This window comes from Saccoglossus kowalevskii, chromosome 21 (assembly GCF_978046115.1).
Source record: "Saccoglossus kowalevskii chromosome 21, keSacKowa6.1, whole genome shotgun sequence".
Lineage (NCBI taxonomy): Eukaryota > Metazoa > Hemichordata > Enteropneusta > Harrimaniidae > Saccoglossus > Saccoglossus kowalevskii.
In genome coordinates, this window is record NC_140661.1 from 2,800,284 (window position 1) to 2,826,298 (window position 26,015).

Genomic DNA, 26,015 nt, shown 5'->3' on the forward strand with positions numbered 1-26,015 from the left:
GGATTTATAAAAATACATATACTTAGATCATATGACAACAAGACCTATTGGAATGTGTTTCCATCAACTGCCAGTGAATCTTGTAATTTGTGTCCACTTTTATCTTTCAATGCTTATCATTTTTTATTGTCTTGTAGTTTCTAGTGACCTTACTAATGTAATTTCTAAAGTCAGTGTTGTGTCAATAAATAGAAACTCAAAGACAATCACACCCTATGGTCATTTCAGTAAGCAGACACAAGTGATTATTGCTAAGAGTTCTGTATTCATCCAAGCTGTAGGTGAGACAGGTGGTGTATTACAAGGTGAACTAGTGCTGGATTAATACTTAATACCAATGTATTATTATTTTCACCTTATAAGCTTATCTAGTTGCTGGGAATGCAAGCCTGTTCAAGTTAATTGCTTCAATTTGGAAGGATTTTAATTTTTTTTAATGATTTTTGTTTTTAAGCCACTGAAAATGTACACATGCATTTGCCAGCATGAACAAATTTACTATAATCAGATAATCAGATTATAAATAATCGCAGGTCAGGAAAACCTTCAGACATTGAAAATAATTATTGATATTAAATTTTCTTTTTAAATGTGGGTTTATTTTTTTATAAAAAAAATTAACAAAATATTTGTATGTATATTGGTATAGTTGCAAATTGAAAAAGATCTATTTTTGTTTCGAACACGTTGGTAATCTCCACAAACGGGGAATGTGTGACTAACCAATGGTCTGCAGTTACTACACATGTATGCTTGGTATTGTATCAAATTATATTTTGGTGGTACAATAGATTTGCAATATATTGCATTACAATTTATGCTGTTCATAATTTATCAACCATTATGAACTCTATAGTCAACATTTTTCACCTTTCACAAAATAAACCTAGGTCACCTTTTTCTCAATTTTGAGTAAGAAGTGAGGCAATGAAAAATTATGCCCAATTGGTCCAAGTTAATAAAAAGTTTAAATGCATAACAATTGTTCACACCAATATTTCTGCAGGCTTCCAATAGTCAAAAATAAGAATCTCTAAGGCTAAGAGTTTATAAAATTTAAGTCCCATGGGAAAGAAAATCTTAAGCAAACCATTTTCCATCTGCTGATTAATAAATATTAAAATACAAACAAGAAGACTGTGTTAAGAAATGACATGTACATGTATGCAGGAACAAACATATTGACACATCCAAATAATAAACTCACTGTCTTGAATTAAAAACCATCTTAAAATTAAAATGTACATGAACTTTTTGAAACTTGCAAACAATTCATAAACAGTCAATTGTATGCTGTCATCATGCCAAATTTATGTGTTTAAAACATCAAACACCATAAACACCAGTAGCAAAAGCTAAAGGTCGTGACCCCAGCGCAGTGATATAAATTATCGCCTGGTTTATTGATAAGACACAGGATGTTATTGTTATAAAACAAACAAACATTAATCTCAAACTTTGTCAGTGTTTTTACAGGAGTGGTCTCTTGTCAATAGATCAGGCCACTGTTAGTTACTTTAAGTTTTATAATTTTGGCATATTAAAATAAACCTAATAATATTATATTTTTCTGAAATTACTCAAATTTGAATCAATCTACAAAATCAAATGTGCTATGTTGCATCCTGAATTACCATCAATTGAATTGGAAACAATCATTTAAAAATGTGTTCTTTCACAAAACTATTATTTTAAATTGTAACACTCACTAAATAAATCATATTTGTAACTTTTTATTTTGTTGATTTTTGATCAGTTAAAAGTAAAATATTAGGGAGGAAAAGGTTTTTTGCTGGATTTTATTTTCACTGTTTCATTCCTCCAGTAAGTCACATCCAAGGAGTTTAATACAGTAACTATATTATTTCTCTACCTCACCTAGTGGAGGCGCTATACACTATTACCACATATGCCTCTTCCCTGTAAATAAAAGTTTAGAGTACTTAAAAAGTTTCCTTTATAAGTTAATTTCCGGCTAAGACAAAAAGTGTTTTTGTTCATTTTGTTCCAAAATAGAGGGATAAACCAAAGTGGAAATTTTGGCAGAAACTCCTGGATGAATTGCTGTGGTTATATCACTGGTAATGATGTTACCAATCGGTTGGCCATTATTCCAATGCTATCACCTCATTTCATTGAGGTGATAGGGCATCATGATCTAACATTAATTTGGCATGTTTGTATTACAGTCATTAATTTCTTTGAGTTTCAATATGACAGCCATAGCTTATTAGGGCTCTCTCTGTTGGTAAAAGATAACCAGCCTAATACTGTAGAACGGGAAATTTTCGCGTGAAAGCAAATTTTGTCTAATTCGTGCATTTTATTATTCGTGTTCTCCTTGCAGACGAATTACTAGTATTCAACTTTGACCTTTCATTAATACGTGTTTGTCAATAAATTTAAAACAAATTTTAACAAATAAGAACAAAGAACATTTATTATTCAATGTCTGTTACTAATTCACACATTAAAAACAAGTGTTACACTAGCCAAGACATGTCCGAAGCTGGGGTTACCCGAAGAACAAAAAGCCCTGGCAATATTTGATGTATTCAGAGCACATCGATGTGAAGATTTTTTTTAAAAACTACACGACAACAACACTGTGTTAGTTCTGGCCTGTTGTAACGACCGACTGCAACCCCTAGATCTTGCCGTCAACAAACCCTTCAAGGACTCACTGAAATCTATTTTTCAGTCTGGGTACACTGACCATATTTTGAAGATTTCAGACAAGTACTTTTAAAGTTTTTAACTACTACCGGTATTTGTGTTAAAAAATATACATTTAAATAAATTTTTTCAACAATGAAATAAAAACATAAATTAATACTACCATCCCAGTACTTTGTTTTTCACTGCTTGAATGAAGTGAATGCGAGTGGCTTGTTGTGTACATGGGCAGTAATACAAAACTACAGCGCTCCCAGTGGCGAAATTAAAACAAATAACCTCTGCGCGAATGATTTCCTGTTGTGCAGTAACACATGTAGAATTATATCATTTGGCCAATAGGACTATATCTTTCCCATTGGGACGAGTATCCTTCCCCATCTTGTTATTGATTGGTTAATTTTAATTGGACAGATGTCGTATAGTGCATTGGTAACGTGAGATATCACTTAATCATAGTGTTAATTAATAGTGACACTCTAAGCTAAATTGCCTTCCATTTCATGACACATTATTCATCACTGTAAAAAACTTTCCCATTTCAAAGCAAGCAGGTGAATTGTACAAATTATGAATCATGATGCAATGCATGTTATTTATTTCAATAATACACTGCAATTGAATCAAATGCAAAGTAGAAATGTTCTACAGTTTCAGTTTAAAAATCATGGTTATTGATAACTAAAATAATTTTTTTTTTGTATTATTTAAATCTTAATATGTGATCACTCTAATAATTATAATATTAGTATCACAGTTTTGCATTGTGCTATGGCAGCCAGGTATATTCTACAAATAAAACCCTGTCTGATATTAATGGATTATGATGAGTCACATTTCCAACCATTTTAATAGATCATCATTACTGTCTGTCTTGATGACCCCAGTGACTTCCTGTCTTAGAGTAATACTCTATGATAGTGGTTATTCTTACCTGAAGACCTTGCCCTTCCATTGACATAGAATCAGTTCTCTGAACTGTAGTCTTTTTGACACCACCTTCTGAACTTTCCTGTACTTCTCTCGGTGTGAGAGTACTTCGTCTTTCCTATATTCCGATAAAAGTAAATATAAACATGCATACATATATCTTTTCACTTTTAGTTTTTTATTTATATTTCCTGATTGACATGATACATTGCAATACGATGAGATATTAGATAAGTCAAATACTATAATTTTAAATTTAGCTTGGTTACTAAGGTTACTAAATGGAATGTCACCCGTTTGTACACCGTCGCACTGTTACTGCTTGCATGTGTGTGTGTGTGCACGCAAATGGTAAACAAGTGCAATGGCTTACATGCTGAACTCTACAGCCTAAGTTGACCAATGACCTTTATATGCAGAACTCAACAGCATAGTTAACCTTTGACCTTTTTATGCAGAACTCTACAGCCTAATTTACCTTTGACCTTTACATGCAGAACTCTGCAGCCTAGTTAACCTCTGACCTTTTTATGATGAACAGAATTTTCTAGCCAAAAAGTTCAATATATTTTTACTTCAGAGCAGTTAAACAAGTTTTGAAATGAGAAATTCGTAAATTATGACACAAAAAATGATTTTGTCATAAAATGTGACAAAAATTGAAAGATCACCACCAGTTTCCTCTTTTCTTCATAAAATAGTCCTGTTTATAGTCTGCACTTTCCTTTAAAAGATTGGTCCAAAATTAGGGCTCATTTCCAGAAATATTGAACAATATAATAAAAAGTACAGAAAAATTTGGGCGAGAAAGTCTGGTGGTAAAGATTAAGACTACATAAGTGACAACATTCAAATCAGGGACAAGAGTTTGTTGATAAGCTCATATTGTCACTTTTCATGCAGGAAATCATATTATGCTGATCTAATTTGATAATAACTTTAATAACTACATAATCATTTTTTCCCAAAATATTTTACTGAATTTACAGGCTTGATTAATACAAGTAATAATTTTGAGACCGCAAAAAAACGACCAGTAAAATAAATATTTTTTACACTTTTATGAATGTCAATTTTGAATAATATAACTTATCATAATCAATAATAAATCTACTGCAATGCATCATGGATATGCAGGAATATTGAAACTTATATCTGTCATAAGTGACTTATTTTTTGACAGCTGCATTTATCAGTGTTTATTCTTCACTGAAAGTTAAGAATTTTAGTTCTACTATATTGGTGGTGTCACTTCTTACACCAATGACATACAACTCAAATGAAATCACATCATAGACCTACCATACATATGGTGATATGTTGTGTAGCGTGTGGTGATATGTCATGTAACATGTGGTGATACATAGGGTAACATGTAGTGATATGTTGTAAAACATGTGGTGATACATAGTGTAACATGTGACGATATGTCATGTAACATGTGGTGATACATAGTGTAACATGTAGTGATATGTTGTAAAACATGTGGTGATACATAGTGTAACATGTAGTGATATGTTGTAAAACATGTGGTGATACATAGTGTAACATAAAGTGATATGTTGTAAAACATGTGGTGATACATAGTGTAACATGTAGTGATATGTTGTAAAACATGTGGTGATACATAGTGTAATATGTAGTGTAACATGTGGTGACATGTTGTAAAACATGTGGTGATATGTGGTGATACATAGTGTAACATGTGGTGATATGTTGTAAAACATGTGGTGATACATAGTGTAACATGTGGTGATATGTTGTAAAACATGTGGTGATACACAGTGTAACATGTAGTGATATGTTGTAAAACATGTGGTGATACATAGTGTAACATGTAGTGGTATGTTGTAAAACATGTGGTGATACATAGTGTAACATGTGGTGATATGTTGTAAAACATGTGGTGATACACAGTGTAACATGTAGTGATATGTTGTAAAACATGTGGTGATACATAGTGTAACATGTAGTGGTATGTTGTAAAACATGTGGTAATACATAGTGTAACATGTGGTGATATGTTGTAAAACATGTGGTGATACATAGTGTAATATGTAGTGTAACATGTGGTGACATGTTGTAAAACATGTGGTGATATGTTGTGTAACATGCGGTGATGTTGTGTAACATGTGGTTATATATTGTGTAGCATGTGGTGATATGTTGTGTAACATGTGATGATACAGTGTAACATGTAGTTATATATTGTGTAGCATGTGTTATGTTGTGTAATATGTGGTGATGTTGTGTAGTGTGTGGTGATGTGTAACATGTGGTGATGTTGTGTAGTGTGTGGTGATGCTGTGTAACATGTGGTGATGTTGTATAGTGTGTGGTGATGTTTTGAAACATGTGGTGATGTTGTATAGCGTGTGGTGATAAGTTGTGGCACATGTGGTGATACATAGTGTAACATGTGATGATGTTGTAAAACATGTGCTGATACATAGTGTAACATGTAGTGTAACATGTGGTGATATGTTGTGTAACAAGTGGTGATGTTGTGTAACATGTGATGATACAGTGTAACATGTAGTTATATATTGTGTAGCATGTGTTATGTTGTGTAATATGTGGTGATGTTGTGTTGTGTGTGATGTTATGTAATATGTGGTGATGCTGTGTAGTGTGTGGTGATGTTGTGTAACATGTGGTGATGTTGTGTATTGTGTGGTTATGTGTACCATGTGGTGATGTTGTATAGTGTGTTGTTATGTTTTGAAACATGTGGTGATGTTGTATAGTGTGTGGTGATGTTGTGTAACATGTGGTGATGTTGTATAGTGTGTGGTGATAAGTTGTGGCAAATGTGGTGATATACTTGCGAATATGTCAAGTTATGATAATAATTGAAAACAATTGGTACATTGGCATAGAAAGCAACACCACCTTATCTGCTTATTATACACACATGATGAATAACAACACACTTTTCAGAAACCTTCTATATTTCTAGTTATACTAAATATTTGTTATCACTGAAAGAAAGAGTTGATTTAGTACTGATAGCATGATTAGTATGCTCATTAGAGTAAAATGACATTTAATGTGAGGGGGTTAGTGAGATCTAAGAATTGTGACAGCTAGCGCAAACCAATGTATTTTCTTGTGTTCTGAGAGGAGAATTTGAAAGCTGATCGGAAAGAGTTACTTCAAATGATCAACTTCAGTTGAATCAAGCCATCTCCAGTGAAGTCCAACATTTAAATATTGATGTGTAATGTGTATGTACACATACCATAGCAAATGTCGCACTGAATGCAGAAACATTATCACAGTATTTTTTCTAACTTTAAAAAGTGTTGTTTTTTTGTTTGTTTTTTATTTCACATAGTGAAAATTGTGAAATTTTGAAGATTTCAGTGGGGTTGAAAAAAAAATGAACTTTATACAATTTTGTCATCACAAATCTTATTAAAACTTGTGACAGTAACTTGAATTTGTTTTAATTTTTGATATCAACTGCACAACGATTGTCTCAAAATGTGATGTTTAATACACAGCTGTTTGCCATAGAGGGCACACTATTATTTAAACTGTTAATATCACTTTTGTTTGCGGAGACAAAATACTGTTACAAAGTTAAATGATTCAGTTTGATTTACAACAACCAAATAACAATTTTTTTTGACTGATTAATAAAAAGTGGCCTGTTGGTAGATGGTCTTCATAGTAGCCCTATCCATAATCTACTTTCAAAATTGGATTCTCAGAATTACACAATTAATGGTTAGTGATTTTGAAGATAGAATGATGAGAGGTAGAATTGAGGGTGGTCGGCAACAAACCTCGGGGGTACTTAGGGCTGATATGGAGGTACTATCAGTAGCATTGTTGTTCAACTTCTGTAAATGAGCATTTCGTGCACGAATCTAGGAGTAAAATCAACATTACAAAAAACATTGACACAAGGGAAACTCAAAGTGAACATATAACTGATACCAATGAGGAAAACAACATATACATGTATAGTACTATTCACATAAGTCTCTTCTGAGATTGGTTGTGCAAACATGCATATTCATGATATGCCATATATAGTAGTATGCAAATTATAACAAGTCCCATGAATCATGAATATTCATGAGATATGCCATACTCAGACTAGAATTTACCATATATGGCACTAAGCAATTAAATATTAATACATTTTTGTAAGGATATATAACTCAAGTATGACATGGTCAACATGCAACAGAACAATGCCGATTTACAGGATAAACAATATTTTTATTAATACATTATTAAACTATTAAAATGAAACATGATTGCAAGTTTTAGTAGCAGCACAAATCAAGTCAATTATTAGGATATTATGAGTACTCCTGGAATACCTAACCACTGCATAAGTAGAAATCCACAAACCATTCTTTTAGCTCACACGTTTTACATTACAAAACCTTCTAAAACTCTTGTTAAAACAACATACATGGCCAAACATACCTTTTCCTAAATTTACTCTAACCTGGTAGTTAATGTAGAAATAAAAACAAAGGATTTTAAAAATATGATCATAGAGGGCAGTATCACTTACCAAGACAGCAGGACAGATGGCAGTTGGAGGTAATAAATGGTCTCTCAAAGCTCCAAGATTACATTCAGGTTTCAGATGAGATGCACATTTATTATGAAGCTGAAATATGAACAAATATGAAAAATAATTAGATAGTACTAACTGCTTATTAGAATAATACAAACAATGCCAGTTTTCGGTTTTACATGTTCATTCAAACAACGTGTCTGGGCAATGAATAGGGTGTGAAATGTTATTCAGCAAATTGGATGATCGTGATATCAAGGTTTAAATCTTTAATTTTGTGTATCTAAAATGGCATAATGTTGGTTCAAGGGTGTATTCTCATTTTACTATAGATGTCTTCATTGTAGTTTGATTTTGTTTCCAAGTTTTTCATAATTTGTTATCCCTGATAGCAGAATATAGGGCACAAAAGAGGAAATGATGCAAAGGAAATTCTATTTGGAAATAATTCCATCTGGGACTAAAATAGTGTTCTCATAATAAAACCAATGAAGTACAAGTGTTATAAAGATATACATACGTTAACTTGACACCATCTGCAGTGTAGGCCTGTAACACCATTATAACTTTTAATGGACTTCCTACAACGATCACATTTCCCGTTACAATTACCCTCAATCCAATGGTGATGTAATACCTATAATAAACAATTATAGTTTTAGTGTTTATAGAAATAACATCATTTATCTCTGATGAGTTCAGATACCTTGCCATGTGAGCTGTATAAATGGAAAAGACTGAAAAAAGTTTAAACTAGATACATTCTGAAGGCTAAAAAAATGATTTGTTTCAAACAGGGTTGCTCTTGACTTAATTTTCTATTCTTCTGTCAAAATATATAAAAAATGCATTGCATCAGTTCTAAGTATGTTTGTCTTCAGGTAAAAATAATTGTGTAAACATTAACCCTTTGAAGGCTAATTTTTGTCACATTTTTTCAAAAATCGTGAACAAGAATTGTAGGTAATGAAAAATTATTTCAATTTTCATTCAAATGAATTTATTAATTGATAAAAAATAGATAAAGGCATGCAAAGTGTTGCCCACAATTTTGGTTGGGAGGGGGAATAATGGGTTGAGAAGAGTTTTTCTTTCCTGCTAACCATAACTTTAATGTGCCTTTCTAAAATTTAATGAAAACACACACAATACCAAAAACAAGTTACATTATGGTTCCCATTATTTTGGATTGTAACAATACTTTTACCATATTTGCTCACACAAACCAAAATGTCATTTATTGCATGTATGTAAAATATGACTTATATTGAAAAATTAACTGATTGAGGCAAACAATAAACAAAAAATTCTAGATAAAATGTTGTTGTCAAAAGAAAGCTTTGATGTTTGATGCTCAGTAGTGGTCAACAATTTGAGAGAGTCTGAAACTGTGTACTGCTGTCACCTGATGATAAGCTTATCGAGAAATCTGATACTATTTAATTTGTCTAAACTGAGCCTTTGGTCAAGCAGACACATGTAAGAAATACTCAGCATTTTTCGGTCCTTTCTTCAAATGCTTGCTTATATAATCAAAGAAAGCTTAGAAAGAACTCCCATGTGCTGAGAGTATTGGAGACACATTAAATATAATTTGAAATTACTTAGCTGAAAACTAATTATGCAAATCAGAAAATTAATATGACCAGATTTGAGTGTAAAACTAATGAGGTCTGCGCAATGTAACAGAAAATCTATGTCTCCAAGTTTAATTGAAATGTGATTAGAACCAAAAAACCAAAAAATTATGAATTATTATGCTTATTAGGGAATTAATATGAACAGATTTTTACCCCAAACTAATTAGGTTTGTACATTGTCCTAGAGCATCTTTGTACTAAGTTTCATTGAAATGGAATAATTATTACCGTGAAAACTCCAAAATTTCGACCCCTCTAAAAATTCGAACGCCTATTTATTTGCCGGGTTTCGGTGTTTTATTTACCTCCAAATTTTCGACTCCACTAAAAATTGCTGACTCATTCTTATTCGAAAATTGCGACCAGTTTTAGTTTTCCCCAAAACGAAAAAAAAACGATGTGAGCGTTCAAACGGGACCTTCCTCGAAGGCATGAATCCGGGTTTCTGATTGACTGAGAGATTTTTATTTTATTGGTAACGAAAATATATTCTAAATAAACGAAGTTTCAAATAAAAACGAACACAAAAATCTCGGCATGCTGCGTTTCTGAATTGTTGATTATTACTGTACTCAGTAGTGATTATAATAATGTACACAAAATAAATTTGTTGAATGGTTATGAAATACAAATAAAAGTCAACTTAGTTTCATCGTAAGCGAATGATTCCGGTCTCGTATAAACGTTTGATGCTGTAGGATATCCGCCATGTTCTCTTAGGTCAAATAGGTCAAATCGCTAATTAACCAATCAAAAAGCTGGATGATGCCAACGTGTTCAAATTACCATAGCTTATTTAAATAGATTGATGTTGTAGTACGATATTTTGGCTTGGATTTTGATGCGAAAACGGCATGATTTTTTTTAAATAAAAAAATTAGTTGTTTTTAAAAAATAAACTGGTCATCTGAAGAATAATTTAACATTGTTCACAGTGATAACAGCTCATTCTCGAAAGGAAGCTTACCCGCTCACGCTAGTCACGATAAAAATCATACACGTGTACTCTTGAATAGACAAACGTCAATGACTACGGTAAAACTTAGACTCTATTTTAGCCGGCAGGATTGATTGAAATGTCCGAAAAATGACGCCAAAATACACCTTAAAAGTCCCATTTTATTTTCTTAAATCCCATTTTATTTTTTAATCCAAGGGCGAATTTACGACAGAATTTGGTCCCTCAAATAACGGACACGTGAGCTTTGATTCTAACCGGATACATTGCACTGGGTCGGGGAGATAGTTTGCTAAACTTCCATGCATCTTTTGTCCAATGGGTACCTGTACTTCGAACATTCGCAAGTTTTTCTAGGTAGTGCGAGACAGCTTTGTCTTTTGACCTATTAGTTTTGTGCTGACCTCTTCTCCGCGTCTTGATGTTTTGTTTTGCTTGTCATAATACTCACTGATTGATGACTTTGTTTAGATTTTGAGTTACAACTCGGCCACGACCTTTGCTTTTACCGTGAAACATGAGGAAGTTTACGTCAATTGACGGACATTGCATTTTTTAAAAACTAATGAAGCACACTGTCTATCATCCCCATTTTTTCATTTGCTGATTTCTATTCTGAAAAATTCGATCGTCCGAAAATGCACCTTAATTTTGACTCTAAAAACACGTCACATATCTAACACCAATTATTTAAAACCGGTCGAAATTTTGGAGTTTTTACGGTACTTTAGATATCAGTGTGAAAGCTTAAAATTGGTTAATTATGCAAATTAGGTAATTAATATGTACAGATTTTAACCCACAATTATTCAGGTCTGTCTATTGTCCTACAGCATCCATGTACATTCATTGATATGTGATGTATAGTACCTGAGATATCAGTGTGAAAGTTGGTTAATTATGCAAATTAGGTGATTAATATGCACAAATATTTACCGGAAACTAATTGGGTCTGCATAATTCTAGATTCATTGAAATGTGATGATTAGTACTTTAGATATCAGTAGAAAAGCTGAAAATTAATTATGCAAATTAGGTAATTAATATGCACAATTATTTACCCTAAAACTAATCAGGTCTCTGCATAGTCCTAAAGGATCTATGTACCAAGTTTCATTGAAATGCGATGATTAGTACTTGAGATACCCGTGGAAAAGCTGAAAATTAACTAATTATGCAAATTAGGTGATTAATATGCACAAATATTTATCGAAAACAATCAATCTCTGCATAGTCCTTGAGTATGTAAGTACCAAGTTTCATTGAAATGTAATGCTAACTACTTATATCAAATGCTGAAAATTAATTAATTATGCAAATTAGGTAATTAATATGTACTGATATTACCATAAAAACTATCAGGTCTGTGCAGTGTCGTATGACATCTATGTACCAAGTTTCATTGAAATGTGATGATTAGTACTTGAGATATCAGTGGAAAAACCGAAAATTGACTAATCATTATGCAAATTAGGTAATTAGTATCCACGGATTATTACCAAAAACTAATCAAAACCTAGCATGAGTTCAGAGCATCTATGTACCAAGTTTCATCAAAATCCAATGAGTGGTTGTTTAGATATCAGTGGAACAGTCATGGAACCACTAAAAAATAGCTAATTATCATGCAAATTAGGTAATTAATATGCACGGATTTTTACCAAAAATTAATCAAATCTGCGCATATGTTCAGAGCATCTATGTACCAAGTTTCATCAAAATCCAATGAGTGGTTCTTTAGATATCAGTGGAACAGTCATAGAACAGCTAAAAATTAGCTAATTATCATGCAAATTAGGTAATTAACGAGCATGGATTTTTACCAAAACCTAATCAAATCTGCGCATTGGCCCAGAGCATCTATGCACCAAGTTTCATCAAAAACCGATGTATGGTTCTTGAGATAGCAGTGGAACAGTCGGACACACATACACACACACACACACACACACACACACACATACACACATACACACATACACACATACACACATACACACACACATACAGACACACTAACTGCAAAGACTCCCATTTTGTGCTTCGCACATGGGAGTCAAAAACAACAACATGTATTGCTATCATAAAGCAAGCATGTAATATTTATCAATTTGTGCAGCCCACTTAATATTCAGTTTAGACAGGTTTTTATATTTATGTGATAATGCCCATTTTTAGATATACACCTCTATAGCTATCTACAGGAAACAGGAGCAAGTAAATTATCTCAGAGAAGAGGGTGAGGGATAAAACACCCCATATGAACATAAATGTTGTTCAACTAGAAGGGTAATCAAATAGTTTGAGAGAGGTTGACTTGCATGCAGTACAAATGACACTAAGGAAACTAAAACAACAACAAAAGTCATGCTAGGCTGAAACAAGGTGTAAGACATGGGATGAGAAAGTAACCTTTGACCTACCGGTACATCACCCCAGATCTCTGGATCCCCTTTTGGCATAGACTGCGTGTAAGAGGGCAAGAAATGTAGACAAATTGGAATACAAATTAAACTGTCAAATGTACATGAAAATTATCAAAATAGAACCAAATTCATAACCAAATAACACTTACAAGGCATAAGTTAGCATGGATAATATTTTTTATGTCACAACCCATTTCTCAGAAACTTGTATTAGCACTTTGTAAATATGTGTTACATCACTCCCAGAAAGGAGGATAAAACCAAAAAATGTGTTAAAATGATGATAAAAATGTGATATATTAAAGATAGATATTCTGCACTCTCTTTCCTGCCTATTTCATTTAGAGAGTACTTGAAGGTCTTATCTCTTATACAATGTACCTACAATGTAACTGATCTTCAAGGACAAATAAAGCCTAACTCAGTGAGTGTCTATTGTGAGGCTTAATTCACATACTGCTGTTAATTACCCATATCTAATCTCAACATTTTATATACAGAGGAAAGTACCTCACAAATTTGCAAACTGGGAATATACCTTTTTATTCTTAATATAACTTTAAACTTCACTCATAGAAATAATTATTATAATATTTTGTGTAAGTTCAATCATTACATTTCTCTTACAGAGAATAAATCAATTTTTTGATGGTACACTTTTTTGTTGTTGTTATTACCAATAAAGGGCACTCTATTGACATGTTGAAGAGAACATAGAACAGTGTGATTAGTTGTGTTTGAACTTAAAAAATAAAATTAGGAGAAAATTATCAAAATTACACTTGACTTCCTGAGCATATATGTGTATTTACAAAAAAAAAAATATAGAATACCATATATGGTAAATCTAGTAACTATTCATAAGTAATACTTACATTCTTGGTTCTGAAGCGATTTATGCATCTATTCTAACGATATGCAAATTAAGTAAACAATAGAATACCATATATGGTAAATCTAGTAACTATTCATAAGTAATACTTACATTCTTGGTTCTGAAGTGATTTATGCATCTATTCTAACGATATGCAAATTAAGTAAATAATAGAATACCATATATGGTAAATCTAGTAACTATTCATAAGTAATACTTACATTCTTGGTTCTGAAGTGATTTATGCATCTATTCTAACGATATGCAAATTAAGTAAACAATAGAATACCATATATGGTAAATCTAGTAACTATTCATAAGTAATACTTACATTCTTGGTTCTGAAGTGATTTATGCATCTATTCTAACGATATGCAAATTAAGTAAACAAAAGAATACCATATATGGTAAATCTAGTAACTATTCATAAGTAATATTTACATTCTTGGTTCTGAAGTGATTTATGCATCTATTCTAACGATATGCAAATTAAGTAAACAATAGAATACCATATATGGTAAATCTAGTAACTATTCATAAGTAATACTTACATTCTTGGTTCTGAAGTGATTTATGCATCTATTCTAACGATATGCAAATTAAGTAAACAATAGAATACCATATATGGTAAATCTAGTAACTATTTATAAGTAATACTTACATTCATGGTTCTGACGTGATTTATACATCTATTCTAAAGATATGCAAATTAAGTAAACAATAGAATACCATATATGGTAAATCTAGTAACTATTCACAAGTAATACTTACATTCTCGGTTCTGACCTGATTTACATATGTACATATTTATTCTAATGATATGCAAATTAAACAATAGAATACCATATATGGTAAATCTAGTGATAATACTTACATTGCTGGTTCTTTTTGACTTTACATATGTACTGATACATGAGGGGGGTGCTCTCTGTACACATCTTTCATGCACCGTATATTTACAAACTGATGAAATAAAACCATTATACAAAGAATATCAACAATAAAAATATATTAGCAGAAAATAACAGCATATAAATCCAACAATTGATTCAAACGATGTGTGTTACTTTTAGACTCAGTATAAATAATTTGTAAAATATGAATAAATATAAATGTTATCATTAATATCACTATACATATTATCACCCAATATCCTTGTTCAGCTGATGAGCGAATATTATGAGATTATCCCTCAATATTATTATTTATCTGTTGGATAATTGCTATATTTTAAATCAGAATTTATGAGTAATGACCTCTTAAAAACATTGTGATGTCATAACAATAATTTCATGTACTTACATGTACAAGATAGTCCTTGCTTACCAAGACCAACTAACATATTTAAACAAAGATTACAATATGCCGGTCTATTATAGTGTTTAAGTCTCCACACATGGTTTCCATCATCTTTAACATTCTGGAAAAAAGTTTTGATATTAATAATTTGGAAAAATTATCAGATTTTCGTAGATGGGTGAGAAATGTGGGATATGAGAAATTAACTTTAATTATAAAAAAAAATTTCTTAATTATGTTATTACGCTGAAAAAAAGAAGCTAAAACTAGGATTATTTTAATGAGCACTGAATAACTGTAAATTACACAGGAGGAGAAAAACGAGTGACTTACTGTATCTAAACCTAATAATACTAATAGTGGTATTGTCGTCAGCCCGCCTCGTATCCATTCTTCTAATGAAACTGTACCATCTGAGTCATAATCTATCTCTACCATCATGTCTTGTAAAATCTAAATGCAAAAATATACATCATTGAAGAATATGAGGTACCGGTACTTACGAGAATACCTGAAAGTATGCATGAAGGCAGTAATGGGTAGTGGAGCTTGATGTAATCCCGTACTGTAATGCCTGAGTGCATACTTTGCGGTATTCTCATGATAAACTTATTAATATACATTTTTTCTTGCTTGTAGTAATTATTTAATGAGAGATAACATTGTGAATATAGTATTACTGAATCATTGGTGGAAAAAATGTGACTTAATCATAATTGATGGCAATATAGTATCACTGGTTATAGATTGCCTTCTATGCAGTCAGACAAAAAAAATCATTGTAAGTTAGTATTCTTGTTAAAGGAAGTAAATTTATTAAGTTTCACATCTAGCACCTGACAACATGTATAATTGTCAGGACTTCACTTCAACATTTAGTTCACTCCTCACTCTACACATATACAGAGCAAACTGGAACAAACTGACCATGTAATTTTCAAATTTGTGTTGAAATAGCAAAGAAATTGGAACAACAAGAGAACCCTAATAAAAAAGGACAAAAAACAAAGAGGATTGAACTACCGGTACTTACCGGTCTGAGTTCTGAAACATCCCAACCAAGGTATTCAGCTACATGCATCATTTGATTCACTATACAATCTAACTCCTAGAAAAAGATAAGAGAGAGAGAGTGTTAACCAAAATAAAATTCTCAAAATAAGATCCCAAAATATAATTCTATTTTAATTGAGCCATGAGATATAGAATAAATATATTAATGCACTTGCCAAAACATTTGGACAATGGTTAGCGGTGTTTACCTGGCTTCAGTTCATGAGTTTGATTTTGAGAACTGACTGCTTAAAAAATTGAACTATAACTTAGAGTACACCCTGCCCTGCCTTTCAAACATAGGTTTGGGAGACTGGTTCATACGTTATTATTCACCTAAAGAAACAAAACATTTCAAGACAGACAGTAGTTTCTGCAATGTCTAGAAATGTCAATTGACACAAAAAGATTTTAAATATATTGATCTCTTAATGTTGTAAAAATTATATTCAGATTCAGATTTGAGTTGTAAATTATCCCTTTATTTGCAGGACAGTGAGGTATGTACATATTTGCAGGACAGTGAGGTATGTACATATTTGCAGGATAGTGAGGCATGTACATATTTGCAGGACAGTGAGGTATGTACATATTTGCAGGACAGTGAGGTATGTACATATTTGCAGGACAGTGAGGTATGTACATATTTGCAGGACAGTGAGGTATGTACATATTTGCAGGACAGTGAGGTATGTACATATTTGCAGGACAGTGAGGTATGTACATATTTGCAGGACAGTGAGGTATGGACATATTTGCAGGACAGTGAGGTATGTACATATTTGCAGGACAGTGAGGCATGTACATATTTGCAGGACAGTGAGGCATGTACATATTTGCAGGACAGTGAGGCATGTACATATTTGCAGGACAGTGAGGTATGTACATATTTGCAGGACAGTGAGGCATGTACATATTTGCAGGACAGTGAGGCATGTACATATTTGCAGGACAGTGAGGTATGTACATATTTGCAGGACAGTGAGGTATGTACATATTTGAGTGAGGTATGTACATATTTGCAGGACAGTGAGGTATGTACATATTTGCAGGACAGTGAGGTATTTACATATTTGCAGGACAGTGAGGTATGTACATATTTGCAGGACAGTGAGGCATGTACATATTTGCAGGACAGTGAGGTATGTACATATTTGCAGGACAGTGAGGCATATACATATTTGCAGGACAGTGAGGTATGTACATATTTGCAGGACAGTGAGGTATGTACATATTTGAGTGAGGTATGTACATATTTGCAGGACAGTGAGGTATGTACATATTTGCAGGACAGTGAGGTATGTACATATTTGCAGGACAGTGAGGTATGTACATATTTGCAGGACAGTGAGGCATGTACATATTTGCAGGACAGTGAGGTATGTACATATTTGCAGGACAGTGAGGCATGTACATATTTGCAGGACAGTGAGGTATGTACATATTTGCAGGACAGTGAGGCATGTACATATTTGCAGGACAGTGAGGCATGTACATATTTGCAGGACAGTGAGGTATGTACATATTTGCAGGACAGTGAGGCATGTACATATTTGCAGGACAGTGAGGTATGTACATATTTGCAGGACAGTGAGGCATGTACATATTTGCAGGACAGTGAGGTATGTACATATTTGCAGGATAGTGAGGCATGTACATATTTGCAGGACAGTGAGGTATGTACATATTTGCAGGACAGTGAGGCATGTACATATTTGCAGGACAGTGAGGTATGTACATATTTGCAGGACAGTGAGGTATGTACATATTTGCAGGACAGTGAGGTATGGACATATTTGCAGGACAGTGAGGCATGTACATATTTGCAGGACAGTGAGGTATGTACATATTTGCAGGACAGTGAGGCATGTACATATTTGCAGGATAGTGAGGCATGTACATATTTGCAGGACAGTGAGGTATGTACATATTTGCAGGACAGTGAGGCATGTAGGTATTTGCAGGACAGTGAGGTATGTACATATTTGCAGGACAGTGAGGTATGTACATATTTGCAGGACAGTGAGGTATGTACATATTTGTAGAGTGTATATCTATATTAATTATACATCAGGCAGTGTACATGTATCTCCAGAAAATAGAATTTTGGGAGAATTTTGCATCTTACCATATAAGGAAATATAAATTCCAAATAAGGAATCGGTATGTAATATTTCAAACTGTAGACTCAGACACAAGAGGGCACAGTGAATCTGCACATCCCTAGGCTACATTTAGCTGATACTTCTTCTGAGTCATCTTTGTGTATACAGTGTGGTGTCCTTCAAATAACCTCACAATATGACATAGCGTATACCATCATTGCTTGATATATCATGCTATCTATATCTTTTATAGTTAGTGCAGTGGGAGCAACAAAAAGTTGTCAGTTCTATTTTTAATAAATCAATAATCTGCTCAACAATGCTCACTTGTCAGGCATTATGTATTATATATAAATAATTTGAACAGACATAATAATCAAACTTACTGAACTATCAAGTAAACCGTTTCCATCAGTATCATACAAACGGAACATAACTGGAAGAAATATATAATTATCATGTTATCATAAATATTACCATGTCAATAATGTAAGTGCATATGATATTTCAAAGTTATATGAAATCATTAAAAATAAGTACAATAATTTAGATCCAGCAAAAGCCCGCTGATAGGTAATTTTCTAGATGAAAATCACTTCAAATCAATACTTAATGTGGTAAAGTCATGGTGGGTTTTAAAATGAAGTTGGTATAATATAATAGAAACAAGCCATGCATGGCACAGTTCTTGTCAGTTATCAAATTTAAGATATATAGTTTTGTTTATAGTAACATAGTTGGAACATAAACATGTCAAAAGTATGGATCAAGAAGATGATGCTTGATTATGATGATTTTTTAACATTAAAATGGTTGACATCTTGTATCTGATCGTCAAAACGAGTCCTTGTCCATATTGAGAAATATTGCTCTGGAATAGCATTAATTAAAACAAAATGGCCACCAGTCAGCCATTTTGAATACATCTATATATCTATGACATGATGTGAAACGAATATATGAAATTTAAACATAATCAGTCAAAGCATATCAGAGATATGGCTCTAGAAGCACATTCATTTAAACGAAATGTCCGCCATTTTGAATCCGATCTGAAGAATAAAATGACTTGCATCAGGAACCCAAAATCTCTAATGTATGTACCAAGTTTGAACAAAATCCATCAAAGCATGTCAAAGCATGTCAGAGATATGGCACTAGCACTGCATTCATTAAAACACATTGGCCGCCAGTCAGCCTATTTTTAAATCTGAACTGAAAAATAAAATGATGTACATCAAGGTCCCATAATGTCCAACGTATGCATCAAGTTTAAATCCATCCATAAATGCTTGATTTTTTAGCACAAAAATGGCCATCATTCGGCCATCTTGAATCAGATCATGAGACAAATTGATGTGCATCATGTATGATACGTGTATGTGAAATTTGATTGTGATTGGTGCAGGCATTTCTAATATACAGGTCCAGACGCACACACAAACATACATGTAAGTCACCGTTTTTTGACTGCGTCCGAACGGGGACTAATAACCACCCTCACCACTCGATTTTGACCAGTTCAAAACTTGTGTGTATATGTTGTGAAATTGGTCCTAATCTTGTTGTATCCCTGGATGGTGAGTCCTAAATTATCATACCCCCAAATGTACAAGGATGTATGACATATACTCACCTTTGAGGATGGTGAGTCCTAAATTATCATACCCCCAAATGTACAAGGATGTATGACATATACTCACTTTTGAGGATGGTGATTACTAAATTATCATACCCCCAAATGTACAAGGATGTATGACGTATACTCACCTTTGAGGATGGTGATTACTAAATTATCATACCCCCAAATGTACAAGGATGTACGATGTATACTCACCTCTAAGGATGGTGATTACTAAATTATCATACCCCCAAATGTACAAGGATGTACGATGTATATTCACCTCTAAGGATGGTGATTACTAAATTATCATACCCCCAAATGTACAAGGATGTACGATGTATACTCACCTTTGAGGATGGTGATTACTAAATTATCATACCCCCAAATGTACAAGGATGTACGATGTATACTCACCTCTAAGGATGGTGATTACTAAATTATCATACCCCCAAATGTTCAAGGATGTATGACCCACTTACATTCTAGTTTATCTTCAGGTTTTCCACCCTCCAGTAATGACAAATAACATACAATATCTTTCATGTAGACAACTTGTCCTGCAACGTCAGGAGGTAATCCTTTCTCATAATGTAATGGTGGTTTGGGTTCATCATCCGCCTCCTCACTGGAACTGTCATCATTAAATTTTGATTTATTTCGCCGAAAGAAACTTCTCGATAATGATTTTGTTTTTTTGGGCTTCATCTTTAAAGGTTTTGTTGGTAATGGAGTTTTCTCTGCATAAGAAAAATTGGTTACAAAATGATTGCACTTCATATACTTGACTTGAGAAATTTACGGTGCTGTTCTTTACCAAATACATTGGGTATATTTCTAAAAATCTTATTGAAATTCAAAAAATTGAACACGAATAATGATGTAATGTATGTAACATATGGATACAATGTGATGAATGGTTACATTGTGGTGAGTAAATTACACACCTTTTGATTTGATTATGGAAGTTAACGGTTTGACAGAATGGATTGATCCATTTGAAGCATTGGATTTCTTAGAGGAACTACGGGAGTGACTTGGGGAACCAGTTTGTTCTCCACTAATGAGAGCAGGTACTGGCTTAATGGGCACCTCCGTTTTATTGCTTGACCCTGAAAAAAATAAAAATATCATGAACAATACATCATTTCTATGTGTAGCGCCCTCTATCAATGATGCTCTGTTGTGTCATACAGTGTATAAGTAGGTCAAGAATTAAAGTTACCAAGCAAAGTTGCATATTTAAATGATATTGACACTCATCTACATGTATTGGCTGGTTCCCACCTCAAGTGTCATGGTGCAGCATAAAGCCACAAAGAGGCTGGTAACTACCGGTAGTAATGGGTCCAGCGTTCTGATTGGTCCATCACGTTCTCATTCTTTGTTCTATTTCCCTTGGTTACCTGACGATTATCCTCATGATCATAAAGCAGGGGTTTTCCACAATCTCTCAAATTACATGTACATTTTTTCATTACAGAAGTGCACCACCACTAGAGGGTGCTCACATTGCCACTAGAGGGCATCACTTGCAGTGCAGAAAGAAATGTGGATAAAATAACATATCATATTCTACAGATTCTCTAACTCAAATTTCGGTGCAAATGTTTATTTATTTATTCAGAAGACCAAAAAAAGCAAATTCCATTTACAGCCACTACTGTAAAATCTGTATTAGAAGCTGCGGCTTTTATTAAAATGGTACAATGCTACAGAAGGGATGCGGCTTCTATTAGAGCATCTACATGTATGAAAAATTGTGAATGTTTGGTACTCAATTGCTCTAAAAGAATGGGTATGACTTATATTTGAGATACGGCTTCTAATACAGATTTTATGGTATTAGAAAGAAGCATCCAGTTATCATGTGGAAAACTTAATACCACATATTTGATGTTGTATTCTGAAGAGTGACCAAGCCTACTACTTTACCACACTCAGGTAAAAATGTTTGACAATATCCAATAATTTTCTTCCAAAAAATTTCCTGATTTCCTGTTCAGTGCAAAAACTTGCATAGTGTGAAAGGCATGGAATAAATATCAGTTGCAAAAAAAAAAAAAAAATTTTGAACTTGAATTTTTTTTTACACGACAAAATATCAATGTTTCAGATAGCAATATGGCACTGAGATAACCTTACTTCATCAACGTTGATCATCAGATATGTATAGCACATTATTAAGCATTGAAATACCTGTTTGTTGCATTTGTAGAATCTCAACACAATGTTTTGACACTGTTACTAAGACCTTTGTCTGTTCTGTTTTTTACATTTGACTTCTGCATATACTGCAGGATCTGACAGTGAACTAAAATTGTGTTCAACATTTTTTTCACATCAAATGTGATATTGCTCAAAGACTGAGATATCAGACTTCGACTTTTTATCCAAACTTTGTATATCAAAAACAGAACAGAAAAATATCTATAGTAAATAGGTTAATAGATTTGAATAAATTTAACAGTCTAATGACGACTGCAAGAAAGGGCGCCCTCAAACAAATAATTTGTCAATAGCTGATTATGCAGCTCATTCAGCATAGAGGATGTGTGTGAATTTGGTGAAAATCATTGCAGGAATTTCACTGGCTTTTATTTTTACTGATTTATTTATCAGCCAAAATAAAAAAAAGCCTGGAAAAAATCCTGTGTGTATGTATTGGAGACATGTGGTAGATATATAAGAAATATTTAATATTAATTAAAAATGAATTAAAAACATATTAAGCCTATTAAACTAGAAGCTTATAAAGTGGTATGTGAAAGCTGTAATACGAGCAATTATTTTGAATTATTGAGTACTTCAGTATATCAGTGAAATAAATTGGTCAACAAAATCTAAGTACCAAGTTTCACTGATTTTTGACACATTCTTGAAATATCAGTCATCAGCAGTATTTCAGTAATTTTCGTTGAATCTAGATTGGTTATATATACAATAATAATGAAACATGTGAAACAAATACCTTGTTTTCAGGCCAGATACAACAATCTGTAAATAAGAAGGCATAAATAAAATAAGTATTCAGTATGTTCCCACATGGTACTATTGGTATCATTACCTTTTTTTCCATCAGCATGTTTGTTGTTATCGTCCAATTCGATACCTTTCTTGACAAACGACAGAAAAAGATGTCGGCACAGGTCTTCAGGCATGATGTCCACATCAAGGTAGGTCTGCATAAATAACTTAAATCCTTCATAGTCAATTGGCTGTAAAATACAAGAATTTACAGTCACACACGTGTACATGTATAACATTGAATGAGATGATTCAGATACAAAATTTAAAACATTGTTTTTGTCAATGTCAGAATGTGAGAAAAAAAATATTGATATAAATTTGCTGGTTTTATTTTGTGAAAGATGACATTTTTTAAGTAGTACATGTGTTGACACATCTGTAATACTGCACTCTCATTAATCAGCATATTTTAATGCATAACAAAAAGTATTTCAAGGGGATATATATAATATAATTCTTTTTGACAACAGTCACTCTCCATGTTTGCAAAAAAAAAAAAAAAAAAAAAAAAAAAAAAAAAAAAAAAAACATACGAGAGCTCTTCTTGAACTGAAATAAAAAATTGTCAATTAGCCCAAATAGATGACATAAATTTAGATTACAGATAATCATTAATGATGTCACAGACACAACTCCCTGCTTTGGTGTAATTGGTGAATTCATATGTTAGTGGGCAGGACCTTTATATACTTGTAAACTTTGTACAAACATGAACAATGATGATGGTTACATATTTTATGATATTTTAGTTCAATCATTTTGCTGTCTTATGGCACAAATTACTCAATTATGTGAAAGTTATGTACCAATTGATAAATTCTGAGGGTCTGTAACTTCATCTGGCACTAGCAAATCTTGCTCACATGTATTATTTTAATAATGTTTCTAAAAAAAGCGTAACAAATTGTGATGTCAGAAAAGTGCATCAGTACTAAGTGCAAAAATAAATCACAATACAGCACCACAAACATAAACACAACATTAAAAATACAAAGCAGGAAACAATAAGTCCACACCATGCAATTAATTATATCGTTAGAAGGTAAGGTTAATTAGCAAAGATTTGTCAGTGTTTTAAATGTGTACATGTCTCATTTCAATCAACACATCCATATGGTCTGAAGTTTCATGCAACTTAGCACTCAATGGCTGGCCATTAAATGGTGGAATTGGTAGACAGACACAAATCGATGAGTGTGGGTGTATGATTGGGTGAGGTGGGCGTCCACAGCTGTAGGGCAAAAATACGTATATTTATAGTGTCAGTGTTGAGACACTGTAAAAATCATGGCAATACTGTGAACTGTAATGAAAACAAAAATCACAGAAATTTTATGTATGTCTGCATACAGTTTAAGCTAAACTGAAGGCTTATTTATTATGAGGACTGAATTTTACATGGATATGGTAACTCAAAATAGAGAAATGGATGATTAATGTGTTTAGAGAAATGAGTCAGTAAGGGATATATTGATACATGTATGTGTGGGTGGTTCACTCATAAGCCTTAGAGGATATGAAGATGTAAAATGAGACAGCAATTAAGTAGAATATTGTGCACTGAAGGAATTCATATAGAAAGGCAAGGGATGTATTGTATTTGACAAATCAACTCAAAAATGACTAGCACTGATAAATATCATGTACACAATTCTATTAATATTTACACTGATGTTGTAGTAATGTTATTTAGCAATATTCAAAATTCAACTGTTGTTAATGAATGATTTGATTCAAAGACCAATTTTTTTTATTATATTTGTTACTATTTTGGTACAAAATAGTTGGCACATACATTTTGTTCTGCCAATATTCTAGAACAAATGTTTACAATATTTTTTTTATTATGTATATTCAAAATTCATTTTAGACAGAGCATGATTTTGATTAAAAATTTGTATAAAATGAGCGCATTTTGAAGTTATACAGAGTCGACTAACTCACAACAATCACAAAATTAACAACTTTTTCCAAGTACTTTTATTAGTGGAATAGATGAACTATTATTGAATCAGCACATTCAGTCAGTTATGATATCAAAGACAAATACAATAACTTTACAATATGTAAGTTAGATCTAAGAAAGAGTAATATTGTTAGTAATCAGGAAACAAATATAAATGTTATCTAGAGCTAAAGTCAGAATAGATTAAAAAAAAATTCAAAGGAAATAAAAAATAGAATGCACACAGTCTTACTTGATTTAGTAGGTCCTTATTCTGAAATGTCACCAAATTGTGAAATATGTGGTTAGAAATTTGTGCCAATTAAGCAAATATTTTCCTACAGATTACTACATGTATGTGCAGAGAGAAGTTTCCACTACCAGTGCCAGGACAACATAAAATAGGTTGTCAGTTTAATTGTAATCTATGTTCAAACAAATATGCCATTAATTGGTGCAAAAACTATCAGTCTACCATTTATTAGAAAGTTAAAAAAAAACATACAACTTTAAAATTAAGTTAATAATCATACATAATTTCAATAGACAGTTGATCAATTTTTGGCAACATTGGCTGGTAGATCACTTGAAAACCAAATCATGCACTTACACTAAAAATTTGTTTAAAAAAAAAAAAAATTTATTATCATGAATAATTCAGCATAATACCAGTTTAAATTTTTGCAAAGTCCACCAATCTATGTCATTTATAAAAAATTAACAAGATTATAAGATTATAAGAACAAGAAAAAACAAGAAAACTCTTGTCAAATTGAGGGTCTATAATTATAGCCATGCCAAAATTGTGTATAAGAAGATTTCTTTCCCACTGTCACAAATTTGTTTTTAATCAGCTTTATTTCATTCAATGTTTTTAGATATAATACCCACATTTTAACAACAAACATAGTAGAA

At 32.5% G+C, this 26,015-nt stretch overlaps 1 protein-coding gene across 1 annotated transcript in view; it reads right to left on the reverse strand.

Moving 5' to 3' along the window:
* LOC102802675 (diacylglycerol kinase beta-like) overlaps positions 1-26,015 on the reverse strand; it is a 91,108-nt gene that overhangs the window by 20,990 nt on the left and 44,103 nt on the right. Inside the window, exons 3-15 of the mRNA XM_085495215.1 lie at positions 25,354-25,374; positions 23,193-23,343; positions 21,073-21,237; positions 20,608-20,865; positions 18,891-18,940; positions 16,380-16,454; positions 15,680-15,799; positions 15,350-15,467; positions 14,922-15,010; positions 8,670-8,786; positions 8,144-8,242; positions 7,398-7,481; positions 3,611-3,724 (exon numbers count right to left, since the gene is read on the reverse strand). Coding sequence (XP_085351341.1) covers positions 3,611-3,724; positions 7,398-7,481; positions 8,144-8,242; positions 8,670-8,786; positions 14,922-15,010; positions 15,350-15,467; positions 15,680-15,799; positions 16,380-16,454; positions 18,891-18,940; positions 20,608-20,865; positions 21,073-21,237; positions 23,193-23,343; positions 25,354-25,374 — 1,461 coding nt within the window. The remainder of the gene's footprint in view (positions 1-3,610; positions 3,725-7,397; positions 7,482-8,143; positions 8,243-8,669; positions 8,787-14,921; positions 15,011-15,349; positions 15,468-15,679; positions 15,800-16,379; positions 16,455-18,890; positions 18,941-20,607; positions 20,866-21,072; positions 21,238-23,192; positions 23,344-25,353; positions 25,375-26,015) is intronic.